We start from the raw sequence: 22,222 nt of genomic DNA on the forward strand, positions 1-22,222 counted from the left end.
GATAGGTTCAGGGGACGGGGCTATCTTTAATATATCATGGACAGAAACAACTCAATACGGAACATATCTAGATTCACACACACACACACACACACACACACACACACACACACACACACATACACACCCAAACACACATACACACACCCAAACACACACACACACACACACACACACACACACACAAGGACAGACAGACGACACTGGGACCCACGTTTACACAAACGCGAGTCAAAAATAGGTGGTCCACGTTGTACCTGACATCGGACACGAGGTCAGCGGTTTATTCAGCAGACATTTGTGAGTGTTGTTAACGTTGAGAGGCAGCATGTCCGCGCCATTCGTGCGCAGTTTGCCTGGAAGAAATAGGCGATATTCAATGTACAGTACCCGGCCGAACACACACACACAAGCGCAACACTCGCGCACGCTGTCGCAAGCTGTTTGTTTCTCTTTTTCAAACCGTAATAAAATACAAACCGGGAAAAGATACTGGAAAAGACGAGAAAAAACAACAACAGATTCGTGCAGCATGTTTTACTGGTTGTACGATGAGTGTACGTGCGTTGTGTACGTATAGTTTGATTGGACCTCATCGTAAAAACGCGTACTTTTTAACCAGGTAAAGACAGCCGTTCGGAGAATTAATAGTTTTATATGTTATTATTAGATCTTGTGCCTGAGCATTATATTATCACAAAAACAACACTAATGAGTTTGGCGGTGTTTATAAACAAGTCGCGTGTAGCGATATTAAAACATTTGTTGGATAGGTCCAAGTACGCCCACTTCGGCCTACCATGCAGACGACGCAAGGGAAAGAACTCCCGCTTTGTAACTGGAACTTCGGGTAATAAAGATGGCTACACCAGGTTCTTCAACTGTCTTGTCTACTTTGTAACCACGCAATACCACATGGTGGCAGCGGTGTTCAACCCACAAAACAGGTATCAGACATTAAATAACACAAAATGGCGAACAATGACCAAAATAACCGCTCAGTAACCCTACCTCCACCCCATCCATTCAATGGTTCCCCTGCGCATCGGGACACGTGGCTTTCCCGATATGACAGGTATTGCCACGCAACAGGCCTATCTAAGAAGACAGAGAGAGAACAGGTCAGTATTTTTCTGTACACGATGGGAGAAGGGGCAGACGACATTTTAGCTACACTAAAAGTAGAAGAAGCCACAATCACACACGCTGATCTCAGAAAAGCAGTGGCTGGTTATTTTTCTGCAAGGAAAAATGTCATCGTCAAGAGGGCAAAGTTCAACAAAAGGGTACAACAGCCAGGCGAACCTGTGGAGACTTTCACCCAAGATGTTCACAAAATTGGAGCTGACTGCAAGTTTGCGGCTCTCCAAGATGAACTGATCAGAGACAGAATTGTAGCCGGGGTAATAGACAACGCTATATCAGAGGAACTGCAGTCTAAAACCGACTTGACCCTTGACCTAGCCATACAACTCAGCAGGCAGGCCGAGGAGAGAAAACAGAACCAAAACATCCTGAGAAACACCTGAGAGACGGTCCATTTTGTCAACAAAAAGAAACGCTACCAAAAAGGGTACGAAAAAGGCAATAACTTTCAGAAGACACAAACAAAACCCCGCGGCACCTCTCACTCGGCAACTGAACATAGTTGCGGACATTGCGGGAAAGAACAACACCCGCGGTACAAATGTCCTGCAAGGCAAGCCACATGCACCAACTGCAGAAAAGAAGGACACTATCGCACAGTGTGCCGCCAACCACAACGCGTGCAGCAAATAGAAGAAGAGGAGGACTCTGACTCAGGCTCTTTTCTTGGCTGGGTCTATGAAGTTTCAGAAGACAATGGCACATGGTCTGCCCAAATTAAAGTCAACTTTAAACTGGACACAAGCGCATCGGTCACAGTCGTGGGGGAATCTTGGACAAAAGGGAAAACTCTGAAACCTTCAACGAAAGTACTGAGAGGTCCCGGGAACAACCCACTTCACGTATTGGGCACTCTCCAGGCAACACTGCAATACAAATCAAGTGAGATCCAAGAAACACTCTATGTGCTGAAGGGACAACCGTGCGCCCTCCTCAGCAAAACTGCATGCATAAAACTTAATCTCATCGCCCGCATCAATTGCGTTTCTGCCCAATCTCCTTCCACGCCCCTCACACACACACCCGCAAGCCAAATGGACCCCAAAGCAGACTTTCCAGAACTGTTCAAAGGGCTAGGGTCACTTCAAAAACCCTACCGCATCTCCCTTGATCCCACGGCCAATCCAACGTGCATCTACACCCCTCGTAAGATCGCACACCCTCTCCTGCCAAAGGTGAAACAGGAGATCGATGACATGCTACAGAAAGGGGTCATCTCGCCAGTCGAGGAGCCTACTTGCTGGTGCTCGGGAATGGTAGTTGTTCCTAAACCCAACGGCGCGGTTCGCATTTGCGTTGACCTCACCGGACTCAACAAAGCTGTGAAAAGACAGGTCCACCCCATGTTTTCCGTAGATGAAAGTCTGGCGAAATTGGCAGGCAGCAAGATCTTCTCAAAACTTGACGCCAAGAGTGGATTTTGGCAGATCCCCCTCAGCGAAGGGTCCCGCCTTCTCACGACCTTCATCACACCCTTCGGCAGATACTCTTTCAACCGGCTTCCCTTCGGTATCTCTTCAGCTAGCGAGATATTCCAGCGAACCATGACAGAGATCCTTGAGGGGGTCGATGGCGTCATCTGTGTTATGGAGTGGTATAGCCCGGTTTTTAGACAATCATAAATGCCTCTACACAACTCTATAAATTTAGTATTTGTTTACAGACTTGAATGTAATCTGAATAGTTGTCCGCTACCGTAGCTTACAAGGCACAAGCGCACACGCACTCACACACGCAAAAACCTGGTGTTAAATGGATCTTGACACTGCCAAGACTAATTATTATTAGTTTACAAAGCTTTTTACATCACAAAATCATTTCCGGGCTTCGACCAGTACTCTAGGCCGACAACACCGCAAGAAACTCTACAGTCCAAGACGCAGACACCTTTTGGCTCAAACAAAGCAGCTTAACAGGTAAGACGAATAGGTATTCTACTGTACGTTACCCTACTGCCATCTTTCGGCTTTCAAGATGTTGGTATGGCTGTAAGTCCTTCAGACGACTGGCAAGGATGCACCAGTCCTCACGACACCGCAACCATTGCTTGCCGTAGTCCTTGATCCTTCCAGTTCGTCTCGGCGGCTAACTGTAGAACCCTGCCAGCTCTCCATGCCATGGTCATGTCCACAAGCCGCAGTTGACTGGTTCAGTTCAGCCTCCGGCGATGAAAACCCCCCAGTTGGAACACTGTAAAGTTTATAGTCCATAAATCAACTTGTCTTTAGTTTCTTTCACTCGCACAATAAAAATACTCACTCGTCCAACATATTAAGCTGCATGAGCCAATATAATTATTTACACGTTAATTCCTGTTTTCTAAAGCCAAGAAAACGTTACGTAAAACCCTCACATGTTTAAGCAGTGTAGCACAATAGCTTAGGCCTACACAATAACGTTAAACACAGAAACAGTCACTCTTCTCACATACGACAGCATGACATGAAAATATAACCGGTTTCAAACATACCTCAAAAGAGTGTAAAGCCAACATTTAGTACAGTCGCCGGCCTGGCATGAATATGAAAATGGAAGATATCACGTAGACTGATAGGGAAAGTTCGTCAGTCTTCATCCTTCTTCAGTCAGATACCTAAAACAGGAGCCCGTCTGCTAACGTGTTACGAAAAACATGAGTCGAGCTTGGCTCCTTGACGGCGACTGATTTTACAAAGTCGTTCTTGCTATGACATTGCCAGTGAGCTGTCGCCTGCATTACTTGCACGTGAAAAACCTTGTCAGTTACACAAGGTTCAACTGCGGTCAACGCGACGGTATGCAGCCTATAGCCCTTTCCAATGTCTGACCATCGCTATAGTCTATTCTATTTACAACAATACACATTACCCCAGATACGAGTAAACCGCTTCGTAACATCACCCCCTTTCCTCAAAAGAAAATGAATTGTTGAAAAAACGATGAAATTTTCTGAATCTCGATCAGAGATTATCCAAAAAGTCAAAAGAATTATACACTGGGGTCATGTTCAGAAGCTGTTTAAAAAAAATATCATGAATGAAACTCGAGTAAGACCTTGGCCTTGCAAGAATATACCAGTCAACACATCAAATCAAAAATCAAATCAAATCTGAAAATGTTACTGGATAAACAGGACAAACAAAACAATCATTCACACCCGTGTAAGCGCACGTGCCTTGAGATAGAAAACAATACTGCTAAAGGGTCAAACAAACAAACACTATTGGGCGCCATTTGTTATGGTCCCTTATTGGGCGCCAGATGTTATGGAGTGGTATAGCCCGGTTTTTAGACAATCATAAATGCCTCTACACAACTCTATAAATTTAGTATTTGTTTACAGACTTGAATGTAATCTGAATAGTTGTCCGCTACCGTAGCTTACAAGGCACAAGCGCACACGCACTCACACACGCAAAAACCTGGTGTTAAATGGATCTTGACACTGCCAAGACTAATTATTATTAGTTTACAAAGCTTTTTACATCACAAAATCATTTCCGGGCTTCGACCAGTACTCTAGGCCGACAACACCGCAAGAAACTCTACAGTCCAAGACGCAGACACCTTTTGGCTCAAACAAAGCAGCTTAACAGGTAAGACGAATAGGTATTCTACTGTACGTTACCCTACTGCCATCTTTCGGCTTTCAAGATGTTGGTATGGCTGTAAGTCCTTCAGACGACTGACAAGGATGCACCAGTCCTCACGACACCGCAACCATTGCTTGCCGTAGTCCTTGATCCTTCCAGTTCGTCTCGGCGGCTAACTGTAGAACCCTGCCAGCTCTCCATGCCATGGTCATGTCCACAAGCCGCAGTTGACTGGTTCAGTTCAGCCTCCGGCGATGAAAACCCCCCAGTTGGAACACTGTAAAGTTTATAGTCCATAAATCAACTTGTCTTTAGTTTCTTTCACTCGCACAATAAAAATACTCACTCGTCCAACATATTAAGCTGCATGAGCCAATATAATTATTTACACGTTAATTCCTGTTTTCTAAAGCCAAGAAAACGTTACGTAAAACCCTCACATGTTTAAGCAGTGTAGCACAATAGCTTAGGCCTACACAATAACGTTAAACACAGAAACAGTCACTCTTCTCACATACGACAGCATGACATGAAAATATAACCGGTTTCAAACATACCTCAAAAGAGTGTAAAGCCAACATTTAGTACAGTCGCCGGCCTGGCATGAATATGAAAATGGAAGATATCACGTAGACTGATAGGGAAAGTTCGTCAGTCTTCATCCTTCTTCAGTCAGATACCTAAAACAGGAGCCCGTCTGCTAACGTGTTACGAAAAACATGAGTCGAGCTTGGCTCCTTGACGGCGACTGATTTTACAAAGTCGTTCTTGCTATGACATTGCCAGTGAGCTGTCGCCTGCATTACTTGCACGTGAAAAACCTTGTCAGTTACACAAGGTTCAACTGCGGTCAACGCGACGGTATGCAGCCTATAGCCCTTTCCAATGTCTGACCATCGCTATAGTCTATTCTATTTACAACAATACACATTACCCCAGATACGAGTAAACCGCTTCGTAACAATCTGCCACATGGATGATATCCTCGTTCATGCGCCAAACCGAGAGATTCACGACAAGATCCTGAAAACGGTCATGACGAAACTCAGAGACGCAGGGCTTACGCTCAATGAAAAATGTGAGTTCTTCAAAGACTCCATCTCCTTCCTAGGTCACATCATCGATCAGCATGGAATCCGGGTCGACCCACGGAAAGTCCAGGCTGTTCAAGACTTCCCAGCTCCAAAAACAGTCACAGAGCTACAACGTTTTCATGGAATGATGAACCAACTGGCAAAATTCACTCCAGGCCTGGCAAACATGACACAACCACTTCGAGAGCTTCTGCGCAAAGACACATCATGGCTGTGGGGAGACGCACAACAGACGTCTTTCACCAACATCAAAAAACTGCTTATCTCAAAGCCGGTACTGGCTCATTATGACCCCAAGAAAGAAACCGTCATTGCAGCCGACGCCTCTAACACAGGCATTGGCGCAGTCCTGTTGCAAATACAAGAGGACAAAACACGTCGCCCAGTCTGCTACATCTCACGTTCCCTCACAGACACAGAAACGAGATATGCTGTGATTGAAAACGAAGCCCTAGCAGCCACATGGGCCTGCGACCGACTCAACGAGTACGTCTTAGGTCTTGAGTTTACGATCGAGACAGACCACAAATCACTCGTTCCGCTTCTCAGCACCACATAGATCGCAAAAATTATACAACGTTTCCGCCTGAGACTGATGCGCTTCAATCCCAAAGTGATACACGTGGCAGGAAAAGAACAAACAACGGCAGACGCACTCTCTCGTGCGCCAGCGTCAGAACCTCAAACGACAGATCTTAAATTTATCAACGAAGTCACTGCCTACATCAGACATACAATTGAGATACTGCCCGCTTCAGCACAAAAACTAGACGAAATCAGACAAGCCCAAGAGACAGACACTGAACTGTCAGAAACCAGAAAACACTGCCTGAACGGATGGCCCGGCTACATGCCACAAAATCCACTGCTGCAGCAGTACTTCAAAAACAGACAGCACCTGCTGCTCTACGATGACCGCATCGTCATTCCCCTACAGTTACGCCTGGACACACTCAATCGTCTACATGAGGGACACCAAGGGGTCACCAAATGCCAAGCTCTAGCGCGCACTTCCGTCTGGTGGCCCAACATAACTGGACAAATCGAAGAGATGGTGAGAAAGTGCCAAACGTGCAGCAAACTGCGACCAGCAGCGAAGGAACCACTACTCCCTTCGTCAATACCTGACAGACCCGGCCTGGTCAAGATTGGGCGTGGACCTTTTTGAACTCAAAGGCAAAACTTACCTGATTGTGGTGGACTACCTCTCGAGATGGATTGACATGCGCCCTCTCCACCAGTTGTCCAGCGCCGCAACCATCAACGCCATCAAGAGCGTCTTTGCCACGCACGGCATCCCCGACGTGGTGATGTCTGACAATGGGCCGCAGTTCTCCTCATTTGAATTTCAAAAGTTCGCAGAGAACTACGGCTTCACCCATACTACCAGTTCTCCCAAATTCCCTCAGAGCAACGGTGAAGCTGAAAGAGCCGTACAGACCCTCAAAAACCTATTGAAAAAATCGGACGACCCGTACCAAAGCGAGCACTCAAAACTCACCTCTTCCAGAAACACAACTCCTAAAGTCGCAACATTTTGCCATCCTGTTCTGTAACGGTTCCATCTCTATTCAGCTTGTTATTTTTGTCTTTTGTTTTAAATTATTATAAATATAATTTTTCACTGCAGTAGTCCTTTAACTTTAACCCTTAGCTGTAAGCTAGATATGCACAAGTAATGCTGACACAAATGTTCCTGTGCATACTTTATGGATAACGTGTAGTTGGGAAGTTGAGAGTAGAAATAATTAGTATTTAGTGTAGGAGGAGGGTTGGGGTGGGTAGGGAGGGGGTGGGTATGGTTTACTTTGAGCAGGTCGGTTTCAGTTTTAATAAACAATTCTAGAGAATTGTGTATCTTATATTTGAGTCTTTCGTGTTTTAGACATTGATGCATTTAATAGTTTTAACGAGTTGCCTTTTGTTTTATCATTCTGGTGTTTATCTAGATGTGCTGTGTATCTTATAAGAAGTTCTTAAACGTTCGAAGTTATTTTAGCATATAGGTTTTTGGCTCACGTAAGTGTAGCCTATGCGATGGTAAACTCTGTCTGTCTGTGCGTGCGTGCGTGCGTGCGTATGTATGTATGTGTGTATGTCTGTGGTAGAAACTTTAACATTTTTGGCTAAACACCGAAATACTCATTTCACGTGGTTAATTTTCAAGCACCATCTTCAAATTATTGAAGCAATGATCAACATTGTGTCGGCATGTGTGTAGTTAAAGCGTGTATCCAAAGAAAACGGGTGGTGGGGGGTTTTGAAGGGGTACAAGCAGTTGACTGGTTTGTGTCGTGTTTGGCATGCAGACGGCAGGTCAGGTGTCAAGATCAGGTCAGGGGTCGCGCGAAGGATTGTGGTCCAGTTCTCACCTCGCCGATTCGCCGGGGAAGACGATTTCATGTTGTTCGGTTTCTAAGCTCCAGAAAAGTAAATAAAGAAGATACCAAAGGGAGATTTCCTACAATTTGATCTGCACAGCGTGTTTCCAATGTCCACGCGAGGAAGAGCTGTCGAAAGCGCGGCAGTCAGTGTCGATCTTGCAGCCGTATCCCGGTAAGTTCAGAGACAGATCTAGTGTCTCCCACTCTCATAACGTGTCACCTACTGTTAATCCGTTTTGTTTTAATTTCTTTTTATTTCAGCAGACACGGATGTCAAACACAGTGCTAGGCAGTCACCTCTAGTGAAATGAGTTGATCTAAAGTGCCTGTAATGTTTGGATGTCTTTGCTCGTGGTTCGATTTATGTGAATTTCAAGACTTGCAGTAGAGTCTCAAGTTAAGTTTACTCTGCCCGAAAAAAACTGTCCACCATTTACTTGAACATGCAGATATAAGGAAACAGAATGAATCTGTTCTCAAAGTCAAAATGATCACGATTTTTTCCTCAGATTCAAAACATGCACTGTCATGGTTTTGTCTGTACAATTTAGTAAGTCTTAAGTACTTTGCAACACCTTCCTTGAACGTGAAAGACAGTTTTTGAATGCTAGATCTGTATCGCGTTTCATTCCAGACTCGATCCTCTCTTTGATTGTAGATCTACTGTTTGCTGTTTACGCACTATCATATGATTCGCTATGTAACGTTTGGTAAGCTTACCTTGCAACAGCTTTCTTGTCTTTGTTGGCATTTCTGGCTGTGTTGACCGTCAGAATTATTTTAAGAACCAGGCTGCTGCAGTCGACATGTTTCGCATATTGTAGGGTCACCATGCTGCATAGGTAAAGTGGCTTGTATAACCTGACTATTCTGTTTCAAAACACTGTTTATATTTGTGTAGGTTGTAGTCATCATAACTAATCGCATTTTGCCATTTGTTTCAGAAAGGAGGTTAACCTACAACAAGATCGACGCTATGATATATGCCTCAGCCACATGAAGACTTCCGAATTTAGATCTACTCGGCATGGTGACAAGTCTTGATGAAAAGTATAGGACTGAGGACAGCAGTGGAAAAAGTGCCCACATGGCAGGTACCTATCTGTTTGCCTTCTTTTGAAAATTATACATGGAGTTGATATGATGCGTTAGTTTTAACTGTGTGTGCGTGTGTGTGTGTGTGTGTGTGTGTGTGTGCGTGTGTGTGTGTGTGTGTGTATGTGTGACGGAGTGAGTGAGTTTGTGTTATGTTACTGTTTGTCGATTTCTTACGTGAGCCTTGAAGGCTTCGCCTCTTGTTTTTATGGTCTTAACAGTTAAACATGTATTACGTTATCATTAAGATTCATGCTTTGTTAGCACTAAGCAGTTGTTTTAATCAGTCTGGTTTTCTCTTGTTTTCATCTTATGAACATTCTAAATGTTAGACTAACTTATTGTCTTGTACAGAATAACAACTGTGTGAATGGTGCTATACTGAATGAAAGAGTGTGACATGAAGTTCTTGTACATCATTGTAAAGAGTGTGAATGACGTTTTAGTTTAGATGTCAAGCGCTTAGAGCAAGCCTTTTTAACGAAAGTTTTTGATTTAGCGCTATATAAATGTTCTTCTTATTATTATTATTATTACCTGGCCCTACTAACGTACAGGAGCACACCGATTCACAATGGCCTGGCCCTTTCTGAAATATTAATGGGCCGAAAACCCTAACGCGACTACCCGTACATCCATTCACACTCCAACCAACACTCCTCAACAAAGAGCTGTGGAAAAAGAAGGAAGAAGACTACAAAGAAAAACAGCGACTCAACTACAATGCCAGGCATGCCGTTAAAACTCCGCCAAACCTGAACCCTGGGGATTCAGTTTTCATCAAAGACATGCAGACACCAGGGCAGATCCTCGAGCGACACAACAGTCCTCGCTCCTTCATCGTCCGCACTGAAAAAGGCACCCTTCGTCGCAACCAGTCACACCTCGTAGCGACTCCGGGTGCAGCCCCGCCGACGCCAAGGTGAACGCCACATCACAACTGTCAACCAGCAACACCAACTCCACCAGCATTGCCAGTCTCACCCGCCACTGTGGCGACACCAGGCATGATAACCCGCAGTGGCAGAGCAGTGAAAGCCCCAGACAAACTAAATCTGTGAAACAACCAGAACGGTCGCATGGTGCACTCTATGTCAGATGCCCTGGCCACAGCATCATGCATGCTGTCGCGACGGCTCTTGACAGCATATTATGACACGCCATGATTTGTGTTTTCATTTATAACCGAGTGTTTGTTCATTTTGCATGGCTAGTACTGGTCACATGTTTTACGTTTATCACTTTAATCTGTAAACCATATGCAGTGCACCCATGCAACAAAGTGTAGATCCCAAATTGGTCCGAGAAAGGCCCTTACGGCTCACCAATTTGGGCAAATTAGCAGGAATGTGTGATTTGTGCAGAAATTGTGAAGATCCCACGTTGGTCAGAGAAAGGCCCTCAAGGCTCACCAACTGTGAACAATTAATTTTAATTAGAGTTTCACGTGTGTATTTTTTTAGATGGTGAAATCGCCAAAAGACATCCAGGATTGATGCTTTAGAGTGACAATTATGAATGAGAGACCTCATACGTATTATTGCAACAAACATTTTATTTTTACATGTTCATTTTGAAAAGGGGAGAGGGGTGCATGAAGTTTGTAAGTTGAAGTTTACAAAAGTTTGAAGTTTGTTTAGTTTATAATTTTGTGTTAAGAAAATTGGTTTAAAAATATTCTAAAGAGGGAGGTGTTGGATAGGTCGAAGTACGCCCACTTCGGCCTACCATGCAGACGACGCAAGGGAAAGAACTCCCGCTTTGTAACTGGAACTTTGGGTAATAAAGATGGCTACACCAGGTTCCTCAACTGCCGTGTCTACTTTGTAACCACGCAATACCACAACATTTAGTCAATCTGCAGTATCCACTAAAAAAAAACACCAGCCAACACCGAGACTGCAATTATGACTGTACCAATAAAGCTTCGCTAGCCTAAACCCGAAGACTGAGACGGGCCCAGCTTGTCACTCTCCGCAAAGCATGCAAACGTAGTGCCTGATTAAACTATTTAATTGTGAGCACATTTTTAGATTAAACAAAGCATATTTTCATCTAGGAAACCACACGCGTACACAAACACACACGTACACGTTGCACACACACACACACACACACACACACACACACACACACACACACACACACACACACACACACACACACACACACACACACACACACACTAGAAGTAACTATAAAATATAAATAATATAAAAACAGCACGCAGTAAAATCGCATTTCAATACTCTAGGCTGCTTAATCTCGCACCGGCCTAGCAGTACTAAAACTAGTACTCTGGCACTTCCATTCTCACCGGTTTGGCTCCACCATTATGACGCACCACCACTCTCACTCTGACACCGGTCTTTGCACCATCGCTCCCATTCTGGCACCACCGCACTCATTCTGACAACACACCTCTCACTCCGTCACCACCACACTCAATCTGGCATCGGTCTGGCACACTCACTCTGGCACCAAAACACTCACTCTTGAGCCACCGGCTCTCTTACTCTGGCAACAACACTCTACTCTGGCACCAGCACACTCGATCACGCTGGCACTACAACATTCACTCTGGTACCACAGCATTCAGTCTGGCACCACCATACTCGATCTGGCACCGGTCTGGCACCACCACTGGCACTGGTGTGGATCCATTTTCACTCCACGCACACACACGTAGTGACACACACAGACGAACACACACACAACCACATCACGTTGGTACCGGTCTTGCTGCGATCGGGAGACACAGCTACGGACATACAAACACACACAGAAATATTGAACCGAGTGGGATTTGAACCTACGACTTGGGAGTTGACAGTGTTTGAAGACTGTCGCTCTTATCCCCGCCGCCACTCTGCTTGCTTGAAAATCAGAGGAAAATTAATGGGGGCTTGTTGTTGATTTTTGTGTCCCTTTTCGGCAACTCGTGGCCCATTACATTCTGTATTCTGTCTCGCTTTTCATGACGGTCTATTTCCACTGTCACAGTAAAGTGAAGAATGTTCTGAAAACGCACACACTCAAACAGAAACTAAATTGTTAGACCTTGCACAAAAGCGGATACCAAAGAAACAAGCCACAGACATGGAGACTAACACCCCCACCATTCCCCTATCATTTCTCTCACTGTCTTCTCTTTAACGCCGTACACACACACACACACACACACACACACACACACACACACACACACACACACACACTCAAACACGTACACACACACACACACATGCACACGCGCGCGCGCACTAACACACGCACTAACGCACACACAGATACAAACACACACACACACACACACACACACACACACACACACACACACACACATAGGCACACAATGTGTGTGCACAATATAAACTAAGTAAAGTAATTCCCCAAGGCGAATACGAAGATCACACGCCAGTCTACAAGACACTGTGATTTACTTGCTATGACTACCAGAACTAACAGGAACAGCCTTTGGCGAATACTTCGCGCCTATGGGATTCCACAGCAAACTTTCCTTCTGATCAAGAGTTTTTACAACAACTTCATATGCCAAGTAGGAAACAACGTACGGTCAGACTTTCGATGGGAAGACAGGAGTGAGGCACGGGTACAGGATGTCAGCTCTACTGGTCGTCGACCGGGTCGTGCAGCGAACAACAGAAGACCAACCGAGGGGCATTAGATGAACTCTTCTCCACACTGGAAGACCTAGACGCAGACGACCTCGCACTACTCTCCCACACTCACCAGCATATGCAAGACAAGACGACCCGTCTCAGCACCTTTGCTCAGCAAGTAGGCCTGAAGATCAGCCACAAGAAAACAGAGGCGATGACTCTGAAAACTCCAAAGCTCTCCAAGTAGACGGACAGACCTGCCCACAACTGAGGCCTTCGTGTACCTTGGCAACACAGTAGACACGATGGAGGGACAGGTAAGGACACCAAGAGCCGTCTCAGCAAGGCCAGAAACACCTTCAGAATGCTGAGTAACATATGGAGATCCTCCCAGTACAGCACTACCACCCGAGCTGTGTCCTCTCCACATTACTCTATGGCTCAGAATGCTGGAGGATGACAGAAAGTGACTTGACCATGCAAGCTGTCAATCTTTCACACAAAGAACCTCCGGAAAATCCTGCGGATCTTCTGGCCTATAACACCATCTCCACCCAACAGCTACTTGCCCAGTGCAACCAAGAGTGCATGGAGACCATCGTCATGAGAAGGCGATGGAAATAGATTGGGCATGTCATGTGAAGATAGCAGGATAGCACCACCTGGGCCCGTATTCTTGAAAAAGCTGGCACTCATATACTGGCCTGTAGAACCACTTCCGCTCGATAAGTCTGCTAACTGTTATTTGCTATCGGAATGTGTATTGATTATCATTTCAAGAACGTGTACATAAGCAATCTGCTTGTTAACGTTCTTAATGTTGTTATTGTTTGAAACGTGTGTATGAGAAATTGAATAAAACACGCTTAAACCAACTGTTATTTATGAAACCCCGATAAGGCCTTACCGGGGTGTCACCGAGCTGTAAAGTTAGAGGACCCCTCCCCCTCCTCTAAAGTCGCTACCTGTCAGGTAACTTCACCAAAACTGTCCATGTCACTCTTTTCATACGTTATTCAAACCGTCAATTCTGAATAAATCTTGTCCAAATATTGTTTGTAGGTTTATGTCCCTCATGGTCACACAATGGTGTCATTTAAGCACCAATGCATTGCGGACAAATACCAGATATTGCTCGCGAAAGATTTCAACCGATGCTCGATCATACCAGTTTTGTGGCGAAAGCGTGCAAGCGTCTTCTTCAAGTTAATGCATTACAGTGTCGAGAATTTGTAAACTGATATCGTGGCCGAACGGTAATCGCGTTTGCCTGATATGTGATTGAGTCGAGGTCAAATCACCATCTGGCCATTATTATTTTTTTACTCTTTGTCATTTGTTTATTTTTGTTTATTTTCTTCATGTGCAAGAGAGTACGTTGTAAAGAATATCAAAATTGATTTTTAACATTAATTTTAGGCAGGAATTAGTTTTTTTAAATCTTTGGTTAACATGATAAAGTTTGTTAAATTAAAAATGTAAACATTTGATTGAGAATAAATAAAAACCAATAAAGAAGGATGCTCCCGGGAGAAGGAAAAAAATAACGGTAGCAGCAACCATGCAACTGAGGTTAAAAATTTGTTTTTTAAATTCCCCCCTTGTTTTTATTTCATTTAGTTTGTATGGTTGTTGCTATTGACTTTGAAACTGACACGCCGGCGGAAACGCCGGTAACGCATGCGCAGAGAAGAGCAAGCATGAGGAATTTCCTATTCTAAAAATAACCAACACTGGTAGCTGCCGACCTTCTACCAGACCTTACATGAATGAATACCAGGGGAAAATAAATAATTACCGGGCGATATAAACAAATACCGGGCAGTAGTTACACGACAGTTTGACTTTGACGGACACAATTTTGCAGACTTTTCAAGAATACGGGCCCAGGACTGCCCTTCACTGGACACCAGAGGGTACGCGCAAAAGCGGCAGACCAAATAACACCTGGTGACGAACAGTGGAAGGATCCCCCCCCCCCCCCCCCTGCATTTTTATTTTTTATTTTCATACAAAGCCAGGTTTTCCCGTGTAACATGCCCCTAATGGCTTTGCCGTGAGGGCGTAAAACTTACATTTTCTCTCTCTCTCTCACAGTGGAAGGAGAACTGAAGGCCCTGAACCAAACATGGGATACCACCCAGAGTCTCGCCCCGAATAAACAGGAGTGGAGGTCCTTTTTTTGCTGCCCTACATGCCAACCGGCATAACGGGCAGTAAGTAGGTAAGTACCTATTTAACTGACACAAGTTATCAAGCGACGTGGTTAGAATGAGGCATAATCAAAACCTAAAGCTCAATCCATACTACATGCATAAAACAAAGAGAAATATCTCCAACTAGAGGAATACCCGGCTTCGCCGGGGTGAATCGCGAGACAGAGACAGACAGCGTGGCGGTTCATCACAATCACCTCTGCAGGCGAAGTCCTGTCAAACGGGATTGAGAATTTTAGAGTTTATTTCTTAGCCCTATATTATCTGTTGTGGCTTCTCAAATGCCAGAACATACAGACAGACAAAAGCCGCTAGACCCCATCACAAACAGAACTCTACAATCCACAGGTTTTTGCCCACACACACACACACAAACACACACACAGAGAAGCCGTATATATATATATATGTATATCTATATCTATAAATATATAGAGATAGGTGAGAGTGTATTTTTCGCGTGGCTATAAATTGATTCGACCTTTTCACTTTGACAGTAAGAACAACTTACGGGTGCAAGGGAAGCGTTCTGGACAGCGTAGTGACATTCTAAAAATAGTTACTCAGAAACGGGAATTTGGGGTGAACGGCGCGAGACAGAGACAGACAGCGTGGCGGTTCACCACAATCACCTTTGAAGGCGAAGTCCTGTCAAACGGGATTGAGAATTTTAGAGCTTATTTCTTAGCCCTATATTATCTGCTGTGGCTTCTCACATGCCAGTACATACAGACAGACAAAAGCCGCTAGACCACATCACAAACAGAACTCTACAATACACAGGTTTTTGCCCACACACACACACAAACACACACACACACAGAGAAGCCGTATATATATATGCATATCTGTATCTATAAATATATAGAGATAGGTGAGAGTGTATTTTTCGCGTGGCTATAAATTGATTCGACCTTTTCACTTTGACAGTAAGAACAACTTACGGGTGCAAGGGAAGCGTTGTGGACAGCGCAGTGGACAGCGCAGTGACATTCTAAAAATAGTAGTAACTTACAACTGAACGGGAAAGCCACACGAAGGAAGGGAGATAAACGCCAAACACTGGAGAAGATAAGGAAGAGTTACTTATAATGGTGAAATGAACACAAAAACCAAAATCAGTTCAGCGCTGCGCGCTGAGAGCACGTGTTGAAATATCTCATCGATGATATTGTGTCCGGGGTGTAGCTGAATACGGTGTCCAAATTTGAAAAAGATCCACCGAGAACTTTGGCGTTGTGATGTCGGTGTGGTGTGTCGGTATGGGGGCCCGGGTAGCTGAGGTGGAACCAAAATAGCTGAGGTGGAACCAAAATCGGTTCAGCGCTGCGCGCTGAGAGCACGTGTTGAAATATCTCATCGATGAGGTTGTGTCCGGGGTCTCTCTGAATAAGCCCACCAAATTTGAAGCAGATCCATCGAGAACTTTGGCCGTGCATGGCGAATACACAAATACACAAACACACAGACACACAGACACAAGTCGTATATATATATAGATGCATTATTTTGTCTGGCCTGGAGGACACACACTACTAGCGGTCAATACAATCACTGACCGTGTTTGAACGTGCGGATTGAGTGACTCGACTTGTAGGTGGACCCGTACACTGTCGACTGGTCAATGAAGTGTGTGTCTGCGTTCAGCTGTTGGGCCACACCTGTAAAACGTGAAAATCGGTTTTTTTAATTCAATGACACCTCATTTTGTACACTGGCCATACAGTGTTCACTTCGAAGGTCGCGCGGTTGAAAACTTAAAGCCTATAAAGTAGGTATCAAAGTTCTCTCTCCAAATAAGCGGTTAGAATTCTACACGTCATTTACAAGATGGAGTCGTTTATTAAAGCAGTACAAAAAGTTGACATTGGCCATTGTAATTCACCACACTTGTCATGTTGGAAACATTACTGTTGAGAATCGTCTACAGGCAGTTTCTCCATCTCCAAGAAAAAAGTCTTGACAACTACCCACCATGGATGGTCACATGTCGCAATTTAGGTTACTTATTCATAATTATTCAAAATTCTATTTTGTTGTTCGTTTGGGGTTAGCTTTTTCTTCACAGCGCTCTTCGCAAAAAACGACGAAACCCTTTGAAAGTTGTATTGCAGCAAGATGTTAGCAACACGTATTCGTATCCCTAACTTTGCAACCAGAGGTGTATCCCCCTTCATAATAACAATAACAATAACAGCACTTTATTGTCCATTAAAATATTACATAAAAATCGAAATTTTTCTTCGGCACACCCTGCCTGCCTGTAAACGTTTATAACAACAATTGTATAGGACGACACACATAAAACATAAACATAAAAGGGATACAATCAAATATGATATTGCACTATGTGAATTTACCCTCTCATATCACAGGAGTTGGGTTTCACAGCAGAGTAATCACATTACAAATATTTCACACACACCTTCACATGTACACATTGTTTGTTTTTTCCCAGCCGACCAGCCTCTACGTGATGCGAGAAGAATTTAAAATGGTGACTGCAGAAGGCAGGAATGACTTTTTAAACTGGTTTTTGCGTGCCAAAGGGACCTTATAACGTTTACCTGAAGGGAGAATTTCGAAACAGGGGTTGAGAGGATGGATCGGATCACGGACAATTTTGAGAGCTTTCCGCTTAATGGCAGCTTCGTAGAGACTGGTCAGCTGTCGTTGGGGTTGCCCAACAAGCTTGCTAGCCGTCGCAACAATGCGGTGGAGTTTAGCTTTGTTTTTAACATTTGTGGTACCATACCATGTCACAATGTTAAAAGTCAGTATGCTTTCAATCAAACTGCGATACACAAGTTCCATAACACTTTGATTGACATTAAAATATTTAAGCTTCCTGAGAAGAAAAAGTCGCTGCTGAGCTTTCTTATAAACAGCATGAACATGATCGCTAAAAGTCAGCTTATTGTCAATTGAAACCCCAAGATATTTGAAGGTTTCCACAAGTTCAACTTCCTTGTCGCTTATTCTCACTTTTTGGGGACCACAATTATCACTCTTTCCTCCAAAAATCATTTCATTGTCTCTGTCGAGGCCCGTTTTTAACCGCTCGCTTCCCTTTATACAATAAACCGCCCAAAGGGCGTCATCGTACAAACAGAAATTTTCCAAATCTCCACACCGTTTGGAATTCTGGGTAGGGAAATCCTTTTGTGAAATGGCGTCAACGCCTTTCGGTGATTAGCTTTCGAACTCCCAACAAGCTTAACCTTTTTTCAGACGGTTTTTCAATCTTTCAACTTTTTCTTTCTTTTCTGAACTCTTTCTTCTTGTATTTTATTCCTTTTTCTTAATTACAAAGCTTTTGAGTGGTGCATGCAAAATCTATTTAAGCAAAGAGTTTCATAATAATGGCGTACTGCAAGTGAACGATTACCCCGAATTACCCATTCTATTTTTAGTAACATCGGCTTTTGTGAAAAGCACAATAGATGCGGCTTGTATCACCGCGCGTCGATTGCAGGTAATTTTTGTTGATCACTTCTAATGAATGTAATTCTGCTGCTACACAATGACGCCCATGAATTGTGCATACCTAATTCATCCTTCTCGTAGATGGAGCGGTTGAAGACCATGCAGGATTGGTTGAAGTGACGATCCCCCTTCGGAATCAGGATAGGGAAACACGGGCGTCTGCGGCAACACCAAGATCACAAAGATGTAGTGCGTAATGGTAATATGTAAATTTGTCTACCTCAACATCATTTTCTTGCAGTCAAAACACCTGTCCTTGGTTGTGTGTGTGTGTATGTGTGTGTGTGTGTGTGTGTGTGTGTGTGTGTGTGTGTGTGTGTGTTTGCGTGTGTGTGTGTGCATGCGTGCGTGCGTGTGTGTATGAGTGTGTGTGTGTGTTTGTGTGTTTGTGTGTGTGTGTGTGTGTGCGTTCCTGTGGGTCATCGTGCGTTACCATGCGTACGCACGTGTGTAAACGAGCGTGCATGTGCCGTCTGCCCGAACTCCAGAGCAACCGTTTGAGGAAACTGCATATCTTACCCATGAAAGGTGTCCGGATGGAAGCCATCTGCATCCAACGACCTGCAGCAGTTAAAACCTGCACATAAACCATTGTGTAGGAAAAGGAATGGAGTAACTCGAGCATTATGGAAATGAGAGGATGTGACATAGAATGAAATGCCCTTTTCTTTGAACAGACATAAAATGATTACTATGGGTTTACATTTTTATTATATTTAGGTATCATTAATGCCCCCCCAAAAAAAATTAAAATAGATTATACATTTTATTCGCCACTAGATATAATAAATGTTAAGAGGATTGGAACTGACCTTTCATGACGGGAGTGAGCCCCAGGTCGTGCGAGAAGTACTGTCCGAACTGCATGACGTTCTGGTTGTAGAGTGGGTCCAGGTCCCCCTCGTCCTCCTCGGCCACGGACGGGAAGCACGTGGTGGACACCTTCCTGGCAGAGGGCAGAGCGCGGTCCGAGGTCCCAGTGGCGTACAGCCGTGGGATCGTTAGGCCTAAAACAGTCAGTCCTTCAGTGTTTACGTGTTTTCAGAAACAGTTCCACGCCTACACTTCGCGCGGAAAGCTTGCCTAAAGCCTGATTTTAATTTGGCATAGTCGACTTCGCGAAGCTCGCCGCACGATGCTTTGGCACTGAATTTTTGTTAAAAAGACTTCTCGATGTCTTCGCGAAGTCATATCTCAATTAAGGACAGTGGGATCGTTTTTGCGTGACACGTGTTCGCAAAGAGTCCGTTATGATAAAACAGTTCTACTCCTAAAGCGGGCGCGGAAAATAAAGGATCGTGTGCAAGTAGCTTTGCATAGTAAAACCTCCCCCTTGCTGACCCTGTCCCCAGGCTGTGCTGGGTGTGGGAGTAACACGGACAAGAGGAAATGATTTCGATTGAGCATTTAGGAATTCTGTGTTGACGACGACAAAAAAATGTAGATGAAAAAGACACCCGACTCTTAGTGTTGTAGCGGTGTATGAACCTATCGGCTAATGCGGTTCGAGTACTCATTCATTCAAAATGAGATAAACATGGTTAATACTTACAGCAGTTAGACAATGTTATGAAATATACAGTCTTCGTTTGTTCTCGGTAGGCAACACTCACCATCAGCGTACTGGTCGGGCAGCTCCCTGACGTACGGTTCATAAGCGGCTCCCCAGCGGGTGTTCTTCAGGTTGTTGCACTTGCCGTCTATTCTGTAGTAACGTGACTTGTGGCATGCTCTGTGCGACAGTAATACGAAATGTGTGATATGGCAGGTCAATTCAGATTAATGCACTTACCATCTATTGAGTAGTTAGCGGACTTCTGGTATGTTCTGAACGACTGAGGAAATCAAGAATGTCACACTTTTCATTAAAACCAAACTCGTAAAAGAACGACATGGGTCGAGGTTACAGGCATTACAGTTTATCCCGGACTAAAATCTGTTGCCTTGTTTCCTGCATATCGGGTTTCAAAATCTGCTTGTCAGTCGCACAGTAACATCACATTATCTGGTCAGTGTTCGCATTGCACCTGCTGCGTCATGCTTTCATCTTCCAAATGCGTTTTCCAATCTATAGTAATCACAATGGAAACGTGCTCTTCATTTGCAACTGTCGTCGGCAGTTCATCGAGTGCTTGAAAGCATTTTGATCAGCCGTAAATACTACAACTAGAGCATGACTGTGAGGAGTTCGTTTTAAGTAGAACGCAGTCCTATTTTAATGTTTGTTTGTTTGTTTGTTTGTTTGTTTGTTAGTTCATTGGTTCGATACAAGACAGTGTTTAAACGGGTTGCCTTGGATATGTAAGGTATCACTTTGTAGATGAGCGTATATCATAGACATAGACATGGACACCAGCGACTCACATTTGCATCGTCTTGCGGTATTTCATCAGTTCTTCAGCAGCATCTTCAAGAGAAGTTGTACCGTCAGTTTCCGGACATCCGTCAGTCTCCGCTGAGCTCATCGCCAATTGTTCTGTAGGCAAGGTTGTACCACACATCAACGGTGGATTCGATGTCACTTACACACACGATTTAAACGATGTGTGTGTGTGTGTGTGTGTGTGTGTGTGTGTGTGTGTGTGTGTGTGTGTGTGTGTTCTCTCTCTCTCTCTCTCTCTCTCTCTCTCTCTCTCTCTCTGTCTGTCTGTCTGTCTGTCTGTCTGCCTGCCTGTCTGTCTGTCTGTCCGTCTCTCTCTCTCTCTCTCTCTCTCTAAAAGCTCCAGCACCAACACCAGCACCAACACCAGCACCAAGACATGTCAGGTTCGCACAAGCACATAATGCCTTCTTCGAGGTTGGGAAACATGGGTTGACCCCTACTAGTCCTGCAATTATACCCCCAAAAGACGCTCCGTTAAGGAGTTACCCCGACAGAATATGCACAGTTTTGCTTTATGATACAAAGTTAGCCCTTTCTTTGCTGCATCAGAATTTGACATTTTAAATATGATTCTAACGTGGCGATTGTAGAAAATTGAAGGAATGTGGGGTAACTGTGGGTATCTCCAGGCGGTCTTTTTTCCACCTGGTTGCCGTTCATCTAAGTAGTTTTCACCGTTTTATATTCGATTAAATAACGAAAACTATTTATTTTTCGAAAGTACACCCCTTGAAGATAACGATAAAGTAATAAGAGTCGTGGAGCTCAACTTTGTTTGTGTTTTATGGGGCATTACATCATCCATGGTGGCGTCAGAATTTTGCGTTTTCCGGTCATAAGGCATATAACTTTAGTGTTTTCTACGAGCACGGACTACCAAGCTTCACATATAAAGCACCTGAGCATTGTGTGATGTACCGTGAATATTACGATATGCATTTGGTATGTTTTTACTCTGCAACAGTCGAAATAACCTGTGTATTGTAACTTTACCCCCATTTTGTAAGAATCTGTACGTGCATGCTAGAGTTGTATTAGTAGTGCTCCAGAGAAAACTATTTTAGGAAAACATATCAAATTTGAAAAACATATCTTGGAGTGCATATTTATCCACAAAGAGTGTTTTTTAATTTGGCATTAAGCCTATTTTTTTAACTTTTGATTGTACGTGACAGTGGATGGTACGTAAACATTACTAAGCAGTGCTGAAGCACGCTGCTAGA

General features: G+C 44.1%; 1 protein-coding gene across 1 annotated transcript in view; it reads right to left on the reverse strand.

Annotated features, from left to right (window-relative positions):
• The window catches only part of LOC138947642 (chorion peroxidase-like), a 36,788-nt gene extending 15,650 nt beyond the window's left edge, over positions 1-21,138 (reverse strand). The window contains exons 1-7 of the mRNA XM_070319152.1: positions 20,981-21,138; positions 20,230-20,348; positions 19,429-19,623; positions 19,136-19,193; positions 18,678-18,775; positions 16,690-16,791; positions 258-356 (exon numbers count right to left, since the gene is read on the reverse strand). Coding sequence (XP_070175253.1) covers positions 258-356; positions 16,690-16,791; positions 18,678-18,775; positions 19,136-19,193; positions 19,429-19,623; positions 20,230-20,348; positions 20,981-21,117 — 808 coding nt within the window. The 5' untranslated portion in view covers positions 21,118-21,138. The remainder of the gene's footprint in view (positions 1-257; positions 357-16,689; positions 16,792-18,677; positions 18,776-19,135; positions 19,194-19,428; positions 19,624-20,229; positions 20,349-20,980) is intronic.
• Between the last annotated feature and the right edge of the window lie 1,084 nt (positions 21,139-22,222).

This window comes from Littorina saxatilis, linkage group LG14 (genome assembly GCF_037325665.1).
Source record: "Littorina saxatilis isolate snail1 linkage group LG14, US_GU_Lsax_2.0, whole genome shotgun sequence".
In the NCBI taxonomy this organism is placed as follows: Eukaryota; Metazoa; Mollusca; class Gastropoda; order Littorinimorpha; family Littorinidae; genus Littorina; species Littorina saxatilis.